General features: G+C 42.5%; 1 protein-coding gene across 1 annotated transcript; it reads left to right on the forward strand.

The window, feature by feature from the left end:
• Nucleotides 1-1539: 1539 nt before the first annotated feature.
• Nucleotides 1540-24681, forward strand: FCRL4 (Fc receptor like 4). Its single transcript, XM_007976664.3, has 12 exons — nt 1540-1792; nt 3344-3364; nt 10103-10354; nt 11454-11708; nt 12013-12297; nt 13092-13379; nt 17892-18005; nt 19146-19173; nt 20622-20704; nt 20931-20999; nt 24054-24085; nt 24174-24681. The coding sequence occupies exons 1-12, from the start codon at nt 1762-1764 to the stop codon at nt 24282-24284; spliced, it is 1569 nt and encodes a 522-aa protein (XP_007974855.3). The 5' UTR covers nt 1540-1761; the 3' UTR covers nt 24285-24681.
• The last annotated feature ends 368 nt before the right edge of the window (nt 24682-25049 follow it).

The raw sequence follows: 25049 nt of genomic DNA on the forward strand, positions 1-25049 counted from the left end.
CAAGGTCACAAGGCAAGGAGACAAAGGACCCGTTTGCCGCCTTGACAGCTTGTGTCTCTATGGTTCCTTGTGCCTGTGTCTACTCTGGTCCTTACCACATTGATTTTTTCTAAGTCTTTAAGAGAGATTCACTTTATTCACCTTTTTATTCTTCTAAGGCCATGGACATTGTCTAAAATACAGTTGATGTTCGATACAAACCCTAGTTAGAAAATAAACTATTACAAATATATAGAAAAACATTATATTAGAAAAATACAGACCACTCTTAATCCATCCTATGTCTATCATCTATTCACAGATATCTTGAGGGTGATGATGAGGGTCACGATAACTGCCTTTCATCTTAGTCCGTGCTAATCTCTCAGTCCTGGAATGATATTCTTTCAGCTTGGATGTTACTTCCTCAGGGAAGCCTCTCGTGCATCCCCAGAACGGGGTCAGATTTCTCTCCTAGTGGACTCTCAGAACACTTTTCACTTGTATGTAATTTCCTGTTGACTAGTTGTCTTCCCCACTAGAATGAAAGCTTTCGAAGCCTTGATTAACACTGTACTTCCAGCACCTGGCACCATACCTGAAGCACCACGGTGTTTCTTTTTTTTTGCCATCAACATTTTTTTATATCTATATACACAAGATAACAGCATAAAAAAGTTTTAAAGAGTTATACATACCAAAAGGTTATATGTACCAAAAAAGTCATTATGGATTTTTCCCTGTTTTTTTTCTTAACCTTTTTTTTAAGTTCTGAGATACATGAGCAGAGTGTTCGGGTTTGTTACAGATAGGGAGAGCATTAGGTGCTTCTTGAAACACCAAACGGCATGTTGCTCAGTGTGAAAGAATCCAGATGACAAAATTCAAAATTTAATAGAATTATTTAAGTACCCACTCTGACATCCTGATGTCTAGGCTAAAGCCATCATATTTTCAGAACTCTGTAGCCTCTTGTCTTTCAAGGAAATCACAACTTATTCTCTCTGCCACCAGATACCAGGCATATGTATTTCAATCAATATATATTTGCCAAGACATTCCTGTAGCAAATTTAGGATTCTAGGACATTAAGTGAAAATGTTATGGTCTATTATCTAGGAAGAGCATGATGGGGCTATAATTTACTCCTCAGCTTGCCTTCTACTCAGATCAAAAGCTGTGGCTTCTCCCAGACTGATGAGTCAGGATACTTTCATATATATCAGACAAGGTGAGAGTTGCCTTGTGATTGAGATGTTTCATCAGATATACAGAGGGCCTGCTGGAGGTGTTCCAGTAGAAGCATCAGGGGTCAAAGGAGGCCTTTTCCATGTTGAATGAGAAATTCATCATCTCTGGTGAGATTCAGGGACATCCTTATATTATGTGGATTTCAATAAGCCTGCAATCTTACCTCATCTCTGGTAGCAGAGAGAATAGGTTGTGATTTCCTTGAAAGACAGAGGCTAGAGAGTCCTGAAAATAGAGTAGCTTTAGCCTTGAGAAGTGATTTACGCCAGGATGTCACAGCAGTACTTAGTTCTATTAAATTTTGATTTTTATGGTTTGGATTCTCTCACACTGGACCACATTGCTGTTTGGTGTTTTCAGAAAGAGTCCTCTACTTCCCCCTTTCACTTCATTATCTCAATCAGGTTTATGCAGAGAAGAAGCTTACTGAGCTCACTGCTGGTGCTGGTGTAGGCAAGTGCTGCTTTGGCAATCTGGGCTGACCTGGCTTGTCTACTAAGAACTCCTTCTCTAACCCTGGAGCAGGCTTCCATGCTGCTGTGGGCGTCCTTGCTGCTCTTTGGTAAGTGATTGAGAGGAGGCCTCTGCTTGCTGCAAAGCTGAGCCTCACCATGAGCAAAAGCCCTCTTTTCTGGGCTGCTGCAATCATGGATTTTTACTCCCATTTTAGAACAGCAGAAAATGAACAAAAAGGAAAGATAATCATTTACTGGTAGAAGGGGAAAAATGATAATGATTGATTTCCAAAGATGAATTTCTCATCTACTTTTGCTATTAATTGACTACAGAAAATCATTTTACCCCCAAATGGACTTATTTCGTTTATGTAAAAAGAAACCTATGGCTAGGTTCAGTCTCTAAGTCACAGAGCATGAGGACCCAGAGGAGAAGATGGACTGAGTTCTTTGTGAAGGACCAAGTCCTGATTGTGAACTCAGGTAGAAAGGATCATCTGCTGGGAATAGTTATTTCCTTCTCTGTATTCTAAGATCAAACCTGCTCTGATGTTTGCAAAGAGCATGAGAAGAGATAAAATGGTTTCCCTTTGGTTTTTTTCTTCCTGCTTTTGTACCCCTTGTCAGTGTTTGTACAAATGAGGCACTGATTTCCTAGTAGCTCAAACTAGGGAATTAAAGAACAGTCAATCTGCTGTACATTAAATATTTATTAAGTATATTTGTCTAGTTCCCACCTGATCCCCAGACCCCAACTAAGGGAAGACCTGTTAGTATGATTGACATGTGATGAGAACTAAGGAGTGAATGGATGGGTTTACTTGGCATACCACACTGCTGGGCACCACAGAGGATACGGAGACCTGAAGGACAGAGATTCTGCCCTCAAGAGGTGACATTCTCAATAGAACCTCAATGTACATATGCAAGAACATCTGACTCGACAATAGGAGAAAAATATTACGCAAATAGTTATAGGATAATGTGTGAGGATGTCAATTAATTTTTGCTGAGCCCTGACCACATCCCACGTTTCTAAGGTTATGCCACGTATAAATTTATCCAATTCTCTAATATTTGATCGGGTGGAACTTTTATAACTCCCATTTACAAATGAGGAAATGAAGGCACAAAGATGTTGATCTTGTCCCTAAGGTTTATGCAGCTAGTACACGATTCAAACCCATAATCTAACTTTGGAAACTAGGCTTTTAACTACTACCCCCTACTGTCTGTCTCATTTTGAATTCCAAATTAGCTGTGATAATAAGTGTTCTGAGTCAAGAGAAGAGGGAGCAGCAGCAACCCCATACTAAAAAATTAATGACAGCAGCCATTAATTGAAACCTTATGGATCTAACTCATTACAGTACTACTATGAGGTCGATTTTGTGAGCCTCATTTTTCAAATGAGAAAACTGAGACTTGAAAGTTCATGTGGTTTTCCCTGGGTCATACAACTAAAATTCAAACCAGACCGTCTGAGCCCACAGCCTGAGCGTCCGGCCACTGTGTTTCCCCACTTCCCTGGGATGGGTGAAACGGAACGCGTTTCTCTTCCTCTTGGTTGGAGGTAGCATACGAGTGTGTGGGCTCTCAGGGTGAATGGTTTGGGACTCCTTGCCTATGCTGATGGCTGGCTCTTTACTCTCTTTCAGCTCCAGTCTGTGGACAATCTGGTAAGTCCTTATTTTCTTTGCTCCTTTATATCTCTAGATTTCCTAATAACTATATCTTATCTCAAATACTTACAAGAGTCCCCATTGTCCATTTCATTCTTTTCCTGAGGGCTGCAGGGATGTGGAAACATCAGCTGGTGTGGTGACCCTGACTCTAAGAATCAGGCTATTTGGGGGTCACTCTCTTAAACCAAAACTGCCATTGTGCTGGATAAACATGGCAGGGCCTGGGATATGTGTCACAGAGTCCACAGGAGGAGGAGCTGCCACCCTGCCTGATGTGGGATTCTAGCCAAGCCTGATGGAATGCATAGCATCCCGAGAGGAAAAGGGTAGAAATAAGCCAATACTTCACAGGGGGAGGCTGGGGCTCCAGCAGCTTTTCCACTAACCATGTGTAACAAATTTATCCCCAACTTCCGCATCCCATGAAAACACGCTTCTCTGTGAATAGCTCAAATTATGATGACCCTGAGTCTCCATCTACCCTACTGGTCAACAAAAAGTCCCATCCTCCATAGGGAGCTGCCTCACAGGTGTTTGGGCCATTCCTCTAGAGCACCCTAGGAGCTGCTGGAGCCAGCAAGGGTCTTGGCCCCCTTGAGGTGCACTGTCTCTTGCGGCTCCTAATTCTGCTGTTCTTCCCCTCCTTGGTACCATGGACAGACTATTTCCCACACACCCTTCCTGAGACAAGACGATAACTTGGCAGACTTTGCTAATGGTTCTTGAATGGGGAAATGAAATACAAAAAGTGTCTTGAATTAACTACAGCCAAGGATGTAGTTAATCTCAGAGCCCATCAACTCAGTCTCAAACACACGAAGGCCCTGAAAAGTTATGTCCCTTCTTGGCCATAGGGCCACCTGCACATAGCAGGGGCAGCTTCCTCAGAGCAAAGAAGAGTCTAGTTGCACACATCAAAGGAAATAAATTCTCCTTCCCTCCAGTAGAAGACCTATTGCCTAACTCTCAATTGCCCCGCATCCGGGTGCTTCCCAGGAGCATAGCCGGTAGGGTTTTCTATTCTCTTCAGCAGAAACACAGCCCCATTCCCACTGATGACATAGGGTATTCTGTCTAAACCTTTAAATACAGAATTTTCTTTTTAAAAAGTGTCTGCAGAGGCTGAGCACAGTGGCTCATGCCTGTAGTCCCAGCACTTTGGGAGGCTGAGGTGGGTGGATCACTTGAGGTCAGGAGTTCAAGACCAGCCTGGGTAACATGATGAAACCTCATCTCTATTAAAAATACAAAAAATTAGCCAGTCGTGGTGGCACGTGATTACAGGCTGAGGCAGGAGAATCACTTGAGCCCAGGAGGTGGAGGTTGCAATGAGCTGAGATCAGGCCAGTGCAGTCCAGCCTGGGCAAGAGCAAGACTCCATCTGAAAAATAAAATAAAATAAATTCTGCAGAGACACACAGATGTTTCACCTTACCAAAGAGAACATTTAGCTTCTTCCTGTAAAACATGAAGTTGGGTTATTTTACAGTTTTCTTTTTTCCCCCCAAACAAAGAAAGGGCATTTTCTTCTCATTTAGATGTAACTAAAAGGTCTATTTGGGAAGTTCTTCTGGACAAAGGCAAGAATGTTTAAAATTTTAAGCTTTAAAAAATCAATTGCCTATAAATCCTTAAAGGTAGACAGTCCTCATCTGAGTAAAAAGGTTCCAAGAAGAAAATAATTAGAAGTTATTCTATTAAAAATTTTATAGTAAATAGCAATCCCCAAAATTGAGATTTTATTTTTGAAAAATCAATACAAACGAAAATGATGCATTTTATTTTCTACTTCACAGAAGTGACATTACCATAGGCAATCTGTAGGACAAAGCATGAATCTAATATTGACTTTTCAAAATGTGGTAGCTGCAACGGCTCCAGACTTCATGACTTTGTTCAAGGCAGAAAGTGGGGAGAAGTAAGGAGGCAAGTGGAGAAGGAAAGCAAAGCTGTCAAAGAGCACCCAGTGTACATCTCTTCTTTCAAATAAAGGAAAAGCACTTTCCCAGAATCCTTATTCCCTAGTCCATCCTTAGCATTATTTCTTTGACATCCCTTTATTCAGACCTGGATCATGTAGGTGGGAAAGTTAGTACTTCATTTTTTCAAACATGTTAGTGGGCAACAGGTTAGAGAGAAGAGCATTGGGACTGACTTTTGAGAGCCAAACAAGTGTTTTCCCTATTATTGATTTCTCCTTCATAATCATTAATAGGTCTTGCTGGGCCATATTCTTCAGTGATTTTATGACTCATCAGAGCAGTGATTTCACATAACTATTACCAAGTTTATAAATTACTGCGTCTTCAGCAGAATCTAAAATAGCAATCAATTTTCATTTGTACACCCACTAAAGATTAGCCTACCAAAGCACTGATTTTGGAGAAGGCTAGATAGTAGTATTATATTGGTAAGGACGTTTGAGTGAATGTTTCTAATAGTGAATAATTTGTGTTGTAGTTACTTTTGTTGTTAGCCAGCACAAAGTCAGAAATACAAAACTCAGAAAACAAACATTCAGATTAAAAAGAGCCTCAAAAACAGTTTCTTCTTAGAAGATACATAATTAAAAACAAAATCTCCTCCCAACTCAGAAATCCTCTCCACAAGGGTAGTAGAGAAAGGAAACATTTGTATTATTGAATAAGCAATAAGCCAGAATATGATGAACATCACAGACAATCCACTAAGAAGCTGCAAAGACAGAAAGGAATTCCACCCTGTTGTCTTCAGTAACTGAAGGGAAACAAACTTCTGTCTTTACAACAGCAGGTTGTTTTGCACATTGGAGAAAGCTGAGGCCACCAAAGTTGGGTCCTTACTCTCCCACAGGAACTGAGAGAGACAGAGGAACTCTCTCCCTAGATGTTTGTATTCAAAAAGGTGGTTCCCAGGACTTCCCTGGTTTGTGAGCCAGGCAATAGGCTTATTTATTTATTTTATTATTATTATTATTATTATACTATAAGTTCTAGGGAACATGTGCACAACGTGCAGGTTGGTTACACAGGTATACATGCGCCATGTTGGTTTGCTGCACCCATCAACTTGTCATTTACATTAGGTATTTCTCCTAATGCTATCCCTCCCCCAGCCCTCCCACCCCTGACAGGCCCCGGTGTGTGATGTTCCCTGCCCTGTGTCCATGTGTTCTCATTGTTCAATTCCCACCTATGAGTGAGAACATGCCGTGTTTGGTTTTCTGTCCTTGTGATAATTTGCTGAGAATGATGGTTTCCAGCTTCATCCATGTGCCTGCAAAGGACATGAACCCATCCTTTTTTATGGCTACAGAGTATTCCATGGTGTATATGTGCCACATTTTCTTAATCCAGTCTATTATTGATGAACATTATGGTTGGTTTTAAGTCTTTGCTATTGTGAACAGTGCCACAATAAACATATGTGTGCATGTGGCTTTACAGTAGCATGATTTATAATCCTCTGGGTATATACCCAGTAATGGGATCAGTGGGTCAAATGGTATTTCTAGTTCTAGATCCTTGAGGAATCGCCACACTGTCTTCCACAATGGTTGAACTAGTTTAAAGTCCCACCAACAGTGTAAAAGTGTTCCTATTTCTCCACATCTTCTCCAGCATCTGTTGTTTCCTGACTTTTTAATGGTAGCCATTCTAACTGGTGTGAGATGGTATCTCATTGTGGTTTTGATTTGCATTTCTCTAATGACAGTGATGATGAGCCTTTTTTCATGTGTCTGTTGGCTGCATAAATGTCTTCTTTTGAGAAGTGTCTGTTCATGTCCTTTGCCCACTTTTTGATGTTTTTTTTTTTTTTTTCTTGTAAATTTGTGTAAGTTCTTTGTAGGTTCTGGATATTAGCCCTTTTTCAGATGAGTAGATTGCAAAAATTTTCTCCCATTCTGTAGGTTGCCTGTTCACTCTGATGATAGTTTCTTTTGCTGTGCAAAAGCTCTTTAGTTTAATTAGATCCCATTTGTCTATTTTGGCTTTTGCTGCCATTGCTTTTTGTGTTTTAGTCATGAAGTCCTTTCCCATGCCTATGTCCTGAATGGTATTACCTAGGTTTTCTTCTAGGGTTTTTATGGTTTTTAGGTCTTACATTTAAGTCTTTAATCCATCTTGAGTTAATTTTTGTATAAGGTGTAAGGAAGGGATCCAGTTTCGACTTTCTACATATGGCTAGCCAGTTTTCCCAGCACCATTTATTAAATAGGGAATCCTTTCCCCATTTCATGTTTCTGTCAGGTTTGTCAAAGATCAGATGGTTGTAGACGTGTGGTGTTATTTCTGAGGCCTCTGTTCCATTCCATTGGTCTATATATCTGTTTTGGTACCAGTACCATGCTGTTTTGGTTATTTAACCAATATAAACATTTACATGCATTTGCAAAGGACAGAGAAAGAAATTCTGAAAGAGGAAGAGAAGCCTCTTCCTTTTGTCAGGGAGAATTAAGCCTCTTATTTTTAATTTGTATTATCCTCAAATTCTTCAGTTTCTATCCACCAATGCTTCAAAGAGTTTAGGGCCTAATTTCATGTAGGGTTACTATTTTACTGTCACAAGAGAGTGCTTTGAGGTCTGGGAAGTTAGGACCACCTAGCTCCCTGCACTCTTACTCTCTGCAGCTATCTAGGCATATTTCTTATGACAGACAGAGCCTGCTCACCTCTCCCATACATATTTCTTGACAGTAAAAACATAAATTAAACCACTTTCCATAACAGTCTAATTGACCTCCTGATTTCTATATTCACTCCATCTATAACCCCTATCCCACCACATGCTCATGCTACCTGTAGGGGAGGGAAAAAATTTCCATCTCTCTTAGGTTTGAAGAAAGCCAAAATATTTCACCCCAAAATATGGCCACTTGGTATAACTAGTATTTTGAATTAAAGGCCTTTAAAGATCAGCAGAAGAAACTTCTCCCTATCCACCTAAAGACCAATCGACCCACCAGTAAGCACAGCTGTTCTTCCCTCCTCTCTACTGTAGAAAAGAAGACTGACGGGTGCAACCACACCTGAACAGACCCCATCACAAGAAAATATCTATGCTTCAGGCTCATTTATCTTCCAAATAGAACCATTTATCCATTAATTCACCATGGCCATTATTTGTTGCTCTTCAAAAGAGTTACCTACATTCCCCCTCTCCCCACTCCCCTCCAAAAATGGCTGTGTAAGTGTCTGGGCCTTATTGGTATATTTGGGGAATCACTCTGTAATTCTGCCCTGCACATGTAAATAAATTTATAGACCATTTCTCCTATGAATCTGCCTTTCATCAGTTGATTTTTCAGCAAATTAAGAGGGCAAAGAAAAAGTTTTCTCTTGATCCTACAGGTTAATTTTCTGGGGCCCATAAATTAACTTGATAAAAGATAGACTAGGCCAGGTGCAGTGGCTCACGCCTGCAATTCCAGCACTTTGGGAGGCTGAGGCAGGTGGATCACGAGGTCAGGAGATTGAGACCATCCTGGCTAAGAAGGTGAAACTCCGTCTCTACTAAAAATACAAAAAATTAACTGGGTATGGTGGCACTCGCCTGTAGTCCCAGCTATTCAGGAGGCTGAGGCAGGAGAATCGCTTGAACCTGGGAGGCAGAGGTTGCAGTGAGCCGAGATCTCGCCACCGTACTCCAGCCTGGGTGACAGAGTGAGACTCTTTCTTGGAAAAAAAAAAAAAAAAAAAGACAGGCTAACAAGTGAAAAAAATTTTTAATTATGTACATAGACAGGGGAATTTACAAAGAAAACAATGGCTGAAGGAGGCAGCCAGATGATTGAGATTTACACAGGTTGAATATCCTTCATCCAAATATCTGAAATCCAAAATCTGAAAGTTTTTAAGCACTGACATGATGATCAAAAGAAATGCTCATTGGAGCATTTCATATTTCAGATTTTTGGTGTATGTATATGTTCCAAAATCTGAAAAAAACTCAAACTCCAAAACCCTTCTGTTCCAAAGTGTTTTGAATAAAGTATACTCAACCTGTATATCATCTTGGACTAAACAAAGGAAAAGGAGTTTTGGGCTTCTGGGTGGGAGAGGCAGGCTGTGGCAGGTTGACTAGGAAAAACATGGTAAACAAGGGTTTTTATGCATATTTAAGTCAATGCCTTCTCTATCGATGAAAGTTGTTAAGAGTCTTCCTCTTCCTAGTGTGGGAGAGGGAGACACATTTACAAAAGGAAATTTCCCTTATAAGGGAAAACTTTTCACTTATAAAGGAAAACTTGTGCCTTGCTTTTAGAACTTTTCCTATTTCTGGTGATTCTCAATGGCCTTTGGCTCAAAATAATCCATATGCCAAAGAGACAAACCTGGAGATGGCATTTTCTGGTACCCTTCACACACAAGAACTCATCTTAGAGAGGTCCCTGTAACACCAAGATCTCAGGTGAGAGTCCAGGAGAAACGCGATTTCCAACTATCTACCTGAGGACTTGGTTCACTGAAACAAGTGAGAGGGTTTGTGAGCCTCGCATCATCTATCACTGCTGAGTGGATCCTGCCAGGGCTGCCCTCCCTCTGAAAGGCCAATCTGCTGCTATAGACTGCTGAGCAGCCACTGCACCCTGGAGGAGGTGAGCACAGCTCACCTGCAACCTGGGGAAACAGAAGTCATCCAGGGGCCTCTTAGGGAACTCCCAAGCCATGTCCTCCAGTGTAACCTACACAAGCCACTGCAGCTGGGACTGCAGGCACCTCCACCTCAGACCTACTACTCTTTCCTCCTCAGCAGCTGCACACAAACCTGTGATTTCCGTCCATCCTCCATGGACCACATTCTTCAAAGGAGAGAGAGTGACTCTGACTTGCAATGGATTTCAATTCTATGCAACAGAGAAAACAACATGGTATCAGCACTATTGGAGAGAAAAGGTGACCGTAACCCCAGGAAACACCCTCGAGGTTCGGGAATCTGGACTGTACAGATGCCAGGCCCAGGGCTCCCCGCAAAGTAACCCTGTACGCTTGCTCTTTTCTTCAGGTGAGAAAGAAGGTGAATTAGTTGAAACTTTATAAAGGGTTTCCGTTTATCTTAGCTCCCTGGAGGTTCCACGAACTGGGGTCTTTCATTGCTCTCTAACCCTCGATCCCAGCTCCTTTAGTTTCACATTTTCCCTCCAATGGCTACAAGTGCTTTTCAAACTATGATTGAAACTTGAGTTTAAATGGTTAATATTAATCGACATCCCCACACACTTACACGGTCAAGAAAATGAGTTAGTTTTAGGGAGTACAAAAATGAAGCTATCTCAGATCCTGCCCTGCAGGGCTTTATAGCCTCATAAGGGAGAAGTTACACACACATAACTGTGCTGAGGACAAAAGTGCCATCAGAGGAGCTCAGAGGTGGGAAATCTCCAAACTGATGCTTTTTATCCCCACCCGTTGTTATGTGTCCCTTCCTCATTGCTAGTTTTCCCTCTGATTGGCATCAAGCTCCCACAGCTCCTCCTGTCCAGTTTTACCTGATTGATAATGATTTTGGTCACTTGCAAGGGCATGGTCTACAGGCATAGGCATTCAACACAGTCATCTAAGAAAGAAGAGATATAGCTAACCTCAAATTAGAATCATTAGAATCTGAACAGCATGGAATTTCCATAGAGGACCACATCCACTGTCCCTTGAACCTAGACTGTGTCTCTGACAAGAGTCCTGCTACAAATCACGCTCCAATGCCCAGGAAGAGTTCCTCACATAGTTCTCCAAGTGCCCCTTCTTTCATAGCTCCTGCTCTGGGACTCGGTGAGCAGGTTGGTTTTAAGTTCTGACGTACTCTATTAGGTCAGGGATTTTGATCACCCTTCCTCTCAGCTTTTATTCTCCATATTAGACTCCTTATCTTTGGAATCTGACCTTGAATGATAAAATAGTTGCCTCTGGGATTTATTTAGGAAATTTAGGAATTGTATCTGAAGCATGTTACACTGATTTAGGAGGAGTTTTGTGAGCTTGGATCAAGAGACTACATCTTGTGGAAGAAAGAAGAAAACAATAAAACCTTTGTAATTCAAGAGACACAGAAGAAGGAAGTAGCAGGAATGCTTTGAATGACGATCTCCTCTCTGTGTCTTTTCCAGACTCCTTAATCCTGCAGGTCCCGTATTCTGTGTTTGAAGGTGACACGTTAGTTCTGAGATGCCACAGAAGGAGGAAAGAGAAATTGACTGCTGTGAAATATACTTGGAATGGAAAAATTCTTTCCAATTTTAATAAAAGCTGGGATCTTTTTATCCCACATGCAAGTTCAAATAACAATGGCAATTATCAATGCTTTGGATATGGAGACAACAATGATGTATTTAGATCAAATTTCAAAATGATTAAAATTCAAGGTGAGTCTTTCAGTTCATATAGATTTGCTTAGTAATGTCAGGGATAGGAAACTGCGCATGTAAGGAAGGAATTTATGGGTTACTATTGAAACCCCGGGTAGATGAGAGGCACAAGTCCTCTAAGAGGCAGAGAAAGTGGGATGATTGTACCTGAATAAACCTGTGGAAGAAAATTTTGATAGAGGGTTTGATAAGTTTGTCTTGCTGTGTGTCTGAAGTTTCCTGGGACTGAGCATCCAAACCTGGCTCTCCCAGAGTGCTAAATACTCTCATGCTCAGAACTTGATTTACCTCTTCTCTCTAGAACTATTTCCACATCCACAGCTGAAAGCTACAGACTCTCAGCCTACAGAGGGGAATTCTGTAAACCTGAGCTGTGAAACACAGCTTCCTCCAGAGCGGTCGGATACCCTACTTCACTTCATCTTCTTCAGAGATGAGGGGGTCATCCTGTCAGACTGGAGCCCGTCCCAGGAACTCCAGCTCCCAGCCATCTGGAGAGAAAACTCAGGATCCTATTGGTGTGGTGCTGAAACAGTGGTGGGGAACATCCACAAGCGCAGTCTCTCACTACAGATCCACGTGCAGCGTGAGTGTTGGAGAGCCAGGCATCTTCCCTGCCTTTCTGGGCCCCTCAGGCTCTGCAGGCATGGGGACTATGTAGCAGAGACCGGTTTTATCATCCCAACAGAGGAACCGGGCTTAGGCCAAGAAGTGAAGTACAATAATAAGAGAAATACATGACTTCTTTTCTACCTCCATTTTCCTAAAACCTCAGTCTTCCTTTGAAATTCTATGACTTCAGAATCACAGCTGACTCATGGAGTTACGTTTGAGAGCTATGGAAAACAAAACAAGAAAATAAGGTGCCCTGCTAGGGAGGTGGCAGATTCTAGAATGGCTAGATCTCAAAGAAAACTATTTAGAAGACAAGCATCCATCAGTAGCAATGAACAATGTGAGTGCCTATGATGTGTACAGCAGAAGAGAAGGAGAGATAGATAGGTCCAATAAACATCACTTAAGTACCAAACTATGACTTTTAAAAATAGATGTGGTCCAGCCTACTGCCATGATGGCCACTACTGCTATTACCTCTCCCTCAAAACAACTCAGACCTCCAGCCAGGATGTCAGACAAAACCCAAATGCTTCTTCAGGGTTAGTCCTTTTTTCTTTCCTGGGGCCTCATATATCAGGATGGAAAGCTTATCACATTTAGTGATATTTTCAGCCCTAAATTCGTGGTCTGTTGGTCAACGTTAGTGCCTGCTGAAGAGGATATCTTGAAGTCACATAAGAAGTGACCCTGCCCAACACCCCAGCTACCCAGCCCTGCCCTCCTTCACAACTGGCCCCGACCTGTGGTCTCATTTTTACATAGGGATCCCTGTGTCTGGAGTGCTCCTGGAGACACAGCCCACAGGGGGCCAGGCGGTTGAAGGCGAGACGCTGGTCCTTGTCTGCTCCGTGGCTGAAGGCACAGGGTACACCACGTTCTCCTGGCACCGAGAGGACACGCAGGAGAGTCTGGGGAGGAAAACTCAGCGTTCCCCAAGAGCAGAGCTGGAGCTCCCTGCCATCAGAGAGAGCCATGCAGGGGGATACTACTGTACAGCGGACAACAGCTACGGCCCCGTCCAGAGCGCGCTGCTGAATATCACTGTGAGAGGTGAGTTTTCATCTCTATTGACTTTATTTATTCTCAGCAAACTTCCTCAAATTAAGGGTGGGTAAGGTAATTAACATTACCCTGTGATTCTGCCTTTTCTGTTTCCATTTTGCCATACTCCACTGTGATAAACGATTTCTTCCATTAGAATGTTAATAACTCAATCGGGTCAGAGTAAGGTCCTGTAGTGAGGTAATGCTGGCTGGGAGCCATTTTGCTTTTTGGAGGTGATTTTTTTTTGTCTGTATTTGGACCCATTGTGTGTTTATCTCCAAGAGGAGCCTTCCCTCGTTAGCAGTGCTTCTGGGTGGGGCACAGCTCTGTCACCCTAACCTCTCCTTTCAGTAAATCATCCACACACATCAGACCAGCAGCCGCACAGAACCGAAAGCACGAGGCATTCCTTTCCTTCATTACTATAATAGAATCCTGAGGGATTCTCGGCAGCCAAATCGTATGTGAGTCAAAAGAAGCATGGAGAGCAGATACAGAGCCTACTTTTGTCCATTGAGGAGAGAAGCCTTACTTTGGGATCTCACAGGTTTAGCTCATATAGGTCTCTTCCTCCATCCCTAAGAAGCCACACTGGGCCAAGCTATGTTCTCACTCAGCTACCTTGGCACTAAGGAAATGGTCTTTACAGGGGTTCAATTCCTCCTCAATCTCAGGTTTGGTTGCATCCCTGGCAAAAAAGAAGAAAGAAAGAAAAGAAAGAAAGAAAGAAAGAAAGAGAGAAAGAGAGAAAGAGAGAAAGAGAGAAAGAGAGAAAGAGAGAAAGAGAGAAAGAGAGAAAGAGAGAGAGAGAGGAAAGAAAGAAAGAAAGAAAGAAAGAAAGAAAGAAAGAAAGAAAGAAAGAAAGAAAGAAAGAAAGAAAGAAAGAAAGAAAGAAAGGAGGGAGGGAGGGAGGGAGGGAGGGAGGGGAGGGATGGAGGGAGGGAAGGAAGGAAGGAAGGAAAAGAAAGAAAGAAAGAAAGAAGCTTTTATTAAGTTACTGGAAAGCTAGATTTCCCTTTTTTCTATATAGTAAAACTCCTCAATTCACTCTCCTTACTTCCATTATTTTTTCTTAAACCCATCACCACCAGGCTTGCCTCAATCCACCAAAATTCCTAATGATCTCCATATTTCTAAGGCCAGTGGAAAACTGTTCCCATTTGATTTGACCTACCTCCAGCTTTTGATACAGTTGATCCCTCCCTCCTTCTTGAAACATTTTCCTGCTCAACTTCTGGGACATAACCTGTTAATATTCTATCTATTCACCAGATACTTTTTGAAGTTTTCTTTCTGGATCCTTTTAATATTTCCAACTTCTAAATTTTGGAGACTGCTCCCCCAAAACAGCTGCACTGTTTATACAAAGTCAGCTGTGATGGTCAGAGCCATAAACCTGAACAGTTTAGTCAGAGGCTCCAGCAAGGGGGTTGCTATGCTGATAGCCCAGATGCTGGCAAGTCTTGTGATCAAGCAGGCCCCACCAGGTTAAGAGACTGAGGTGTTTCCCCAGAACTAAGTACCACAGCAGTCTGCATCTCAGTCTGGGAATAACACTCGGTGTAATTCCCAGCAGAGAAGGACTGAGACTGAGCTAATGTCATTTCGATGACTTTTTTTTTTTTTTTTTAAGACAGGGTCTCTCTCCATTGTCCAGAGTGGAGTTCAGTGGCGTGATCTTGGCTCACTGCAGCCTTGACCTTCTGGATTCAAGTGATCCTCCCACCTCAGCCTTTTAAATGGCTGGGACCACAGGCATGTGCCACCGTGGCCAGCTATATTTTTTAATTTATTTTTCATAGAGAAAGGTTCTCACTATGTTGCCCAGTCTGGTCTTCAATTTCAGGGCTCAATGGCATTTCAAGAATCAGATTAGGGAAGAGAAAGAAGGGATTAGCAAAATTGCAAACTGCCAAGGGCTCCCTCTAAAGACTCCTGAATGCCCTGAAATCCAGAGTAACGCTGATGGTAGAGGGTGTTTCTTCTGCAGGAAGGCTCTTGTTCTGAAAAGTTTGCCTCAGGAAGCTCAAAGATTATAATCTCTGAGGAGATAACAGTGAATCTGTTGGTAAGTATAAATTATTCCTCTCCCTTTTGGGGATTAGGGTCTTTAGAATGGATCAGCTTCTCCCGATCCAGGCAGTGAACTGGCCACTTCACATGTATCATTTCACTTTATTCTCATGACAGCCCTGGAAAGCAGGTGTCAACATCTGTTAAGGAAACAGATGATCTCAAAGATTAAATGGACGTCAAGGATCCAGTGATATTTGATGGAATAGGGATTCCCTCCTAAATATTTTTTAATCATGGACTTTGTGCAAAATCCCCTGTGCTTAGAAATAGGAGAATATATAACAAAGAGAGAAACTCTGCAGTAGCCTCATGTGCTGGGCTAAGGTGGGCTGTCTCAGGCAACTTGAATTGCCGTAACCAAATATCAGGGACTGGGGGGCTTAAACAACAGAAATCTATTTCCTCATAGTTCTGGAGGCTGGAAGTCTGGGATTAGTGCACTAATATAATGTGGATTCTTATGAGGGCTCTCTTTCTGGCTTACAGAAGGCTACCTGCTTGCTGTATCTTCACATGGCAGAGAGAGAAAGCAGGACAACCTTTCTGGTGTTTCTTCTTAGAAGGGCACTAATCCTATCTTTGGGGCCCCACCCTCATGATTTCATCTAAAGCCAATTACCTCTCAAAGGCCCTATCTCCAAATACCATCACATTGGGGTTAGAGCTTCAGCGTATGAATTTGGGGGAGAAGAGTACAAATCAATCCATAGCATGGACTGAGGTTGTCTGGGGTAGGGCTGTATGGGAGCAGGCTTAACCTATGGAAGAGTTCTCTAAGCTAATCAGAGACCGGCCTGAAGTTCCTGAGAGTCTAGGGCATGGTGTCAGGACCACAAAATAAGAACTAGTACTTCCCTAGACATAACACTTAAGTGTCAGGCACTGTTCAAAGCACTTTACATGTATTAACTCATTTACAACAGTAAGTAGTTAAAAACTGAGGCAAAGGGAGAGTAAATAATTTTCCCTGCTCACAGTGAGTAAGTTGAGGAGCTGGGATTCTAACCCAACAACCTGGATTTAGAATCTGTGTCTTTCTAACTGAGACAAATTTCCATTACTTTCCCCAAAGTAGCCATTTCTTTTAGGAAATAGAGTTACCAGGAAGGTAGAGTAACTTGCTTTCTGCCCATTGAGTCTAGAATCCTAGACCTGGGCATGGCTGATTCTGATTTTGCACAGGCGGATGCCCCAGCAGACGACAGGGAAAGATTCAATACAGGATGTAGTGGCCAAGCCTCTCTGTCCTTAGATTTCTCTCCTGCTGTCCACCCTAGTCTTTCAGCTGTTGTGGCTGGGAAGCTGGGCTGGCTGTCCACTGAATACTGTCTATCAGTGGAACCACTCATAGGTCAAAGCGCAGGTATGTTGGTATTGTCAGGGAGGGAAGGATAATATCAGAAATGTCACCAGCCACTCCTGGCCAATGGCTCCTCTGTGCCCGAAATCATAGATGAAAACAAATGGAAATCATGGTCAGTGTTGCTGTTGTTCTACTACCTGCATGTTCTCTGTCAATTCTGTAGTACCTGCGTCTGAGGTCTGAATTTCGTTTACCTGGGGACCAAGAATACGTATGGGAAAGTACCACCCCCCACTCTCCACTCTGTCTCCTTCTCTCATGCTTTTTGCTCTTTAGCTCATCACCACAGGGCATGGTATAAATTTATTTATTTGTTTATTGCTTGTCTCTCCTCCCTGGGTTATCAATTCAAGAGCAGGGACTTTAATGCCTTGTTCACTGTTGTATCTTCAAGGGTTAGGTCAGTGCCCGGCACAGGGTAGCCTCAGTAAATACTTGCTGTATAAATGAGTAAATTGAATGAAACCTCCTTTTCTGTGGATGAAAGGATAGGAGAATGGACCCCATGGAAATATCAAAATCCCCTAATAATGCATGGATTGTGTGTACTTTTACCATCCGTTTTTTTCTCTCCTGCCCTTCAGAGCACACAGGCACAGGCTTCTGTGAGGAAGGAGGCTGATGCCATTGCATCACGGTGTCCCAATGCAGAGCAATCTCAGAGTTACTGTTGGTCCAATTGGCGCCCTAATCACTGGTGCAATTTTCATTCTCTCTCATGCAGTTTGCTGTTCCTAAGTTAGGTGCTGCCAAGCCATGGTCCCACAGTATCTCTCCAGGTGTCTGGGGGCAATTTGCAGGAAGCCAGGTTACCAGAATACAACATTAGGATTTCCCCTAAATTGTTAGTTTCTAAAATGATTTACTGAAGGTAGAGGGAGCTGTTTCCTCTTCTACTCAGGCCCTGGCCCACCCAGTGTGAGTTTTTCTGGCCAAAACCTGGCCCAAGATATCTTTATGAGTCCTAGTCCTTTAGATTCTTCTCTCTTCCAGGGCTCAGTACCCAACCAAGCTGAGGAAAAGGCAATCCCAAGCCCTGAACCTCTCCACTGAGATTCACACAGGTCCTTTCCCCTTAGAGATCTCAGGCAACAGAGATGGCCTTGTCGCCGCGGGAGCCACTGGGGGGCTGCTCATTGCTCTTCTCCTGGCCTTGGCCCTGCTGTTTCACTGCTGGCGCCGGAGGAAGTCAGGTTTGTGCTCTTTTCTTTGCCACAGTTCCTGCCCTGTCCCTTCCCCTGAACTCAGCGTGCAGCCAGCCTCAGTGGCCACCCGGCCACCACTCCCAAGTCTCCACTCCCAGCGTTCACACACACTCACGTCTGTCCCTTCCTTAAGGGGTAGTTTTGCAAATAGAGGCCATGAATGAGAGCTGCTCATATCTAGTCTGATTGGCTAAGTCTCAGGGAAGGGGAGGAAAAGTGAAATCTTTAATGTAAAGTTCCAAAAACTGTATCTGAACAGTTTACTTAGGCAGTTTCTTTGGTTCATACAGACTGGCCAGTTAGATACTTCAACCTAAATGCACCATAAATGGAGATTCAAAATGAACTAAAGGACTCTGCAGAAATGACTGAGAATAAGAGCAGGCTAATTTTATCCTTCTGTCCCCTCAGGAGCTTTTCTGGGTCTGAGTTTGAGCCTGCCATCTAGTGCTCCAGGAGCCCCTCTCTCCTCAGGTCAGCCTCCCCTGCCTGTTGGACATGGTCTGTCCCAGGCATTGTTTGCTGCGTACTTCCAAAGGCTTCTTGCTTCAGCCCACCTCAGGCTGGCTTTAGATGCCAAGAAACCTAGTGTAGAAGACAGGAGCAGAACCTTTTTCAGTTCTAGAACAATTACCCACATCCTTCAACTCTGTCTCTTAATTCAATTCAACTTTCCAGATTCCTGACAGCACCTTCTATGTGTCCTGCATTGAGCTGGAGGTAGGGAGCTTTGGACCTCTGACCGATTCTCCCTAGTGAGCCTGAGTCAGAGCCCAACGCTCCTCTGGGCATGACCACAGATGTTCCTCGAAGTTCACCCATAGCTCACTACTCTCCAAGTGACACTTTGGTTATATGTAATGTTTCCTGAGGGATTTCAACACAGACTTGAGTCTTCATAAATTCTTAAACAATTGCATATTTAACTCAGGAGTATGCAGTCCTAGCCTCAACAAGTTATATGCTTTGTTCAATCTTTTTTTCACCTCATTTTCATGAAAACCCAGGACCGGGCAGGTGTTTGAATTGACTTTCTTGATGACATCTCTTAGATAGCTCCTGTTATGTGAAGTCATTGAGAAAGGGCTCCCTCTGCTGACAAAAATGCATCTTTGCTTTATTTTGCAGGAGTTGATTTCTTGGGAGACGAAACCAGGTGAGACCTCAGCTTCTGCCAGTTCCTTTTTAGTTTCCCAAGTACACAATATGCAAAACTGTGGGGTTACGAAATTAGGTCAAGTTATATCTCTTTGGCCCTGTAGCTAGATACTTCCATTTTCACACTCCTTGAATTGGTCAAAAATGAAGCTTCCTAGAACTTTGCTTGTCAGCTAATAGTTTGCAATACATAAAAAATGATAAATTTCTTATTTGACCTTAACCTACTCATCTAAATGGATAATACCAAAGGTTATAAATTTTCTGGGTTGGCAAAGAATATTTCTTGTACTATAATTAAGTTAGACAATGTGTTACTATAACTATGCATACAATGACTAGAGTCTAGATTTTCTACAAATGTTCTAGGTTTTCCAGGGAACTCTATGTTTCTAATAATCTTCTTTTTGCACCATACATGCATATATACTCATTAAACATTATGTCCTTAACTTCCATTTGGAAAATACTGTCATCTTCCTCTTTCTATGTCAGTGTCTCAGTCTTAGGTTAGGAATAGGAGTGTGGATTATGTCTAATTCCTTCTTGAATTGTACAGACATTACAATGTAAAGACATTTTATTTATTTTATTTATTTATTTTCACCCAGATTGGAGTGCAGTGGCATGATCTTAGCTCACGACAACCTCCGCCTCCCAGGTTCAAGTGAGTCTTGTGCCTCAGCTTCCCAAGTAGCTGGGACTGCAGGCGTGAGCCACCACATCTAGCTAAGTTTTGTATTTTTGGTAGACTGGGTTTCACCATGTTGGCTGGGCTGGTCTCAAACTCCTGGCCTCAAGTGATCCGCCCACCTCAGCCTCCCAAAGTGCTGGGATTACAGGTGTGAGCCACTGAACCAGGCCAACAGTAAAATAAAGACATTTAATCACTCCTTCCTGATGACGAAGAAGCCAGTACGTATACATTTGAGATAGGATCTGGCTCTGTCACCCAGGCTGGAGTGCAATGGCATCATCTCAGTTTACTGCAATCTCAACCTGCCAGGCTCAAGCAATCCTCCCACCTCAGCCTCCCAAGTATCTAGGACTACAGGCACATGCCACCATGCCTGGTCAACTTTATTTTATTCTATGTAGAGACAAGGTCTCACTATGTTGCCCAGGCTGGAAAGCCAGTATTTTTTAACCAACCAAGAGTAATCATTCTAACTATGAGACGCTGATTGTTACTATGATGTCAGAGACTCCCTAACCTTGTTTCCAGGCAGCCTGTCCATCCTACAGCCCCAGGATTTCTTTCAAAAGAACAATCTCACTCTACATAGATGTACTGAAACTCTGATTAAACCATTCAGGCTTTCCTGTTCCCTGTTGGCTGCTGACTTTCTCCAAATCCTCTTTCTCCTCTGCCACTATCCCTGAGTATCTCACTCTCCTGCATGTTATAATGTGACAGGGATTATTATGTGTTTCTGTGTCTCACAGGCTCCCTCCTGCTCCAGGCCCAGGAGAGTCCTCCCATTCCATTTACCCTGCCCAGGTGGAGCTTCAGTCGCTATGTGTCGATGGTGAGGATTCCCCTCTAGGAAGCTATTCCTGGCCTCAGCCATGGAAAATAATGCGCTTTCAGCCATGGGAAATGCCCCTAAACTCCCTAAAGTGTCCCAAATCCAGATATTCCCAGATAATTGTTCCATTGTGTGTCCAAGAAGAGTGGAAATGATGCTTAGGAAGAGGGATCTGTAGCACTTTAATACTAACAGGAACAGCCTTGAAAATGTCTTTTCTTTCCAGTACACCCCAAAGAGGGAGATTTGATGTACTCTGAGATCCAGATTATTCGGCTGGGAGAAGAAGGGGAAGGTACGTCCCTGGGAAGAGATTCTGGCTGCAAACTATATTCATTCATTCAACAAACATTTACTGAGCACCTCCTATGTGCTAGGTACTATTGTAAGTATGGGAAGTCAGCCAGTAAACAAGGCAGACAAAAATCCCTGCAGTGGGGAGCTTAGATTCTAAGGAGGGAAAATAGGTACTGAAATATACACAGTATACTTTTGCTGATGATCAGAATGGAAATTAAGCATCCTTCTGATAGATATTGTGATCATTATAGTGTATGTATTAAGGTCTCCCTTAGGTCTGAATGAATAAATGTTTGTAAAATGTCTACTATGTGGTAAGCATTGTGCTGAGAATATATATATATGCAAGGCATTTTTAATTAAGTGCTAGAAAATGTGATTTTTACGGTATTGTATTCCTCTAATTACTGTCAGATTTTAAATTTTATATTGGAGAAAGGTAAGTTATTTGGAATGAGTTGGATCCTTTTGAGGCTTGCTTTTAAGCTTTGTTAGGGTGAGTCTCAAGCAACCTTTAGAGTAGGGTTAATCTAGCCTGATAGTAAAGCACTGCATTTCTGGGGATTCTACATCAGATGGTCCATTAATTACAAGGTCTGCATCAGCTTCTGGGATTATTCTGCCTGTTCTTCTCCAGTGGTTCTTACCCTGGCCTAAGATACTTTCATCTTACAAATATGCCCATCAGTATTCAGCCAAAGACTTGAGGAGAGCCCTCTGCAGACTTCTGGAGCTTTCGATCTGTTTTCCTCCTGTCTCTTTGGTACTGTCCTACAAATTCTAGCTGCTTTAGTAAAACAGAACTGTTGGTCTCTGTCACTTCAAGTCAGCAAGGCTTCAAGCCAGAAGTCAGGCTCTGTCTGAACTCCCAAGTCCATGCACAGCTTGGTGGTAAACTGGTGCGATATCTGAAAAGCACTGTTTTGTCCTTTTTTCTCATTGTTTAAAATGGGAAGACAAATCCAGTCCCTGTGAGTTCATTTTGGCCAGAATAAGCTGAATTGTTTCTTGAAGTTCTACTTCACTTCTTTCATCCTATTCAGACCCCATTTTAAGACCCACTAATGAATTGAGATCTGTTGTTAGGAAAATATCACTGTAGGTAACTGCAACCTGTGGTCCACTTTGGCTTTCTGAGGTGGGAGCTCTATACCCCAGCATCAGGGAAGTCACTTCCAAATCACTTCAGAAGTTCAAGAAGAATTTCTGAGATCTCCTTCACCAGGCTGGGGGCTATAAAATAGCGGTCCCCACCTGCTACTCCCACCTCAGAAAACCAAAGCAGAGACACATTGTACATAAACTGATCATCTTTCTAAAGACATTTCTCCAACAAATCTTTTCCTCCCCACACTTCCTTGCTTTGGTTGATTCACCTGGGTTCTTACAGTCAAGGAAACAAACAATTCTCTCTATTTCTTGTATAAATCTACCCATGGCGCCTCACTTGGGAAGTTAAAATCTAGGAATTTCAGTTGTAACCTGACGCTGAAGGTGTTCTATGAAAATGAAGTATTACACATAAGACTCAGAGAAGGACTTTCTCCAGGTCACAAAGTCAGTAAAGGACAAAGTTAAGACTAAGTCTTCTGTCTTGCTATATTTTCTGCATGCACAGCCTATTATTATATTTGACCAACATATATCACCTGATCACTTGCTTTGTCTTTCACTTTGTTCTCTGAGCCACCTCCATTAATCAGGATCCCCTTTGAATGGGAGCATTAGAAAGGCCACTACCTTTATTGGGTGGATTGAGTACATCTTATCTTACAGAGCTCTCTTGATCATTTTGCTTTTCTTCATACTCTTTCCTTGACATATTTATGAAAACACCATTTAAGCCAAGTATTCTGTTGATGGACTAGTTACATTTCAGACACTTGAAGTATTAATGATTTGTAGTACGGTTTCTTTAGCTGTTCCTCAAGGTTTACATTAAGCCCCTGAAATCATATGCAAAGTTTTATGCATATGACCATTATTCTGGGGAGAGTACATAGCTTCCACCATATTATGAAAAATATCTGCAATCCCTAAAGGTTTGGGGTAAGAATATGGTAACAATACAGTAAGAAACAGAGAGAAAGTGGCCGGGCGCGGTGGCTCAAGCCTGTAATCCCAGCACTTTGGGAGACCGAGATGGGCGGATCACAAGGTCAGGAGATCGAGACCATCCTGGCTAACATGCTGAAACCCCGTCTCTACTAAAAAAAAAAAAAAAAAAATACAAAAAATTAGCCGGGCGAGGTGGCAGGCGCCTGTAGTCCCAGCTACTCGGGAGGCTGAGGCAGGAGAATGGTGGGAACCCGGGAGGCGGAGCTTGCAGTGAGCTGAGATCCGGCCACTGCACTCTAGCCTGGGCAACAGAGAGAGACTCCGTCTCAAAAAAAAAAAAAAAAAAAAAAGAAACAGAGAGAAACCTCAAGTGCCCCAGAGTGTATCTTTTTTTCAGGCTCTCTCTCTCTCCATAAAATTGCCGTGCTGCTCTGATAATTCTACCTTTTACTCTGAGACTCTTAATTCCTAATATGCATGGTCCACCAAATCATATCTGCTAAACTTACCTCTCACTCTGGCTCCGACTCTAGGAAACCATGGCAATAAAATCAAGAACTAGAACTTGTTAATGTAGGAGAGAGTTTTTCTCACAGGGCACACATATGGAGCACTGTAATGGGAACTTGCCAAACAATCAGGGGTGATGAGATGACAGTATTGTAAGTTAAGAGAAGCAAGAACTAAAACTAAGAAAAAAAATAATCTCTCAATATCTGGTAGAGGAAGGATGTGAGGTTTCTTAGTGTGGTATTGATGGAGGACTTTACAGATCAATGGAGCTTGAAAAGAACTTGCAGAGGGCTGGGTTAAGAAATGGTAGAACAGAAAGTCAAATGTATTCTAAGACATGTTAGGGGAAGAGGTGGAGAAAACATGACAATCAATGGACAGGGCCCAGTGGCTCCCAGACTCTAGGGAATCAGCTAACAGCCTAAGTTCTAAGTGCATCCTTATGCCCATAGTCCAGTGATTATCTTTCTCTCCACAGCTAATACCTCCAGGACACTTCTAGAGGATAAGGTGAGTTTCATTTCCCCACAGTTTTATCTCCACCATTACCTGCAGCCTCACACTCCCTCTTGATTTCCACTTCTTTCTTCCATTCCAGGATGTCTCAGTTGTCTACTCTGAGGTGAAGACACAACACCCAGATAACTCAGCTGGAAAGATCAGCTCTAAGGACGAAGAAAGTCACGAGAATGAAAAGTTACAAGAATGAAAAGTTACGAGAATAAAAAGTTACGAGAATGTCCTACTTATGTGATTTGTCCCTTATCCAAAGTCCCAGGCCCAGTGCAGTCCTTGTGGCCCCTGGAATGATCAACTCATTCCAGCTTTCCAGTTCTCCTCATGCATATGCATTCACTCCCAGGAATACTCATTCATCTGCTCTGATGTTGGGATGGAATGGCGTGAAAGACTTCACTAAGATAACCAGGATCCACAGTTAAGACAAGACCCTGGATTATTTGCTGTGGGCCTGGCCTAACACATTCCCTAGGGTCTGCATTAGCGAAGGGGGATAAAGAGAGAGAATGACTGTTTTTGAAAAACAGAAGCACAAATTTTGGTGAATTGGGATTTGCACAGAGATGAAAAAGACTGGGTGACCTGGATCTCTGCTTAATACATCTACAACAATTCTCTCACTGGAGACTCACTTGCATCAGTTTGTTTAACTGTGAATGGCTGCATGGGTACTGTACAAACAATGAAAAGCCCCTTCACTTCTGCCCGCACAGCTTACACTGTCAGGATTCCGTTGCAGATAAAAAGAACCCACCTGAAATGGTTTACAGACAGAGGAATTTAAAAGAGGACATCAGAAGAGCTGGAGATGCAAGCTCTAGGCTGTGCTTCCAAAAGCAAATGATAATTATGTTAATGTCATTAGGGACAAAGATTTGCAACATTAGAGAAAAGAGACACAACTAAAAAATTAAAAACTTAAGTAACAATTCTCCAAACCTAAATTTGAATTTAA

Source organism: Chlorocebus sabaeus, chromosome 20 (genome assembly GCF_047675955.1).
Source record: "Chlorocebus sabaeus isolate Y175 chromosome 20, mChlSab1.0.hap1, whole genome shotgun sequence".
Lineage (NCBI taxonomy): Eukaryota > Metazoa > Chordata > Mammalia > Primates > Cercopithecidae > Chlorocebus > Chlorocebus sabaeus.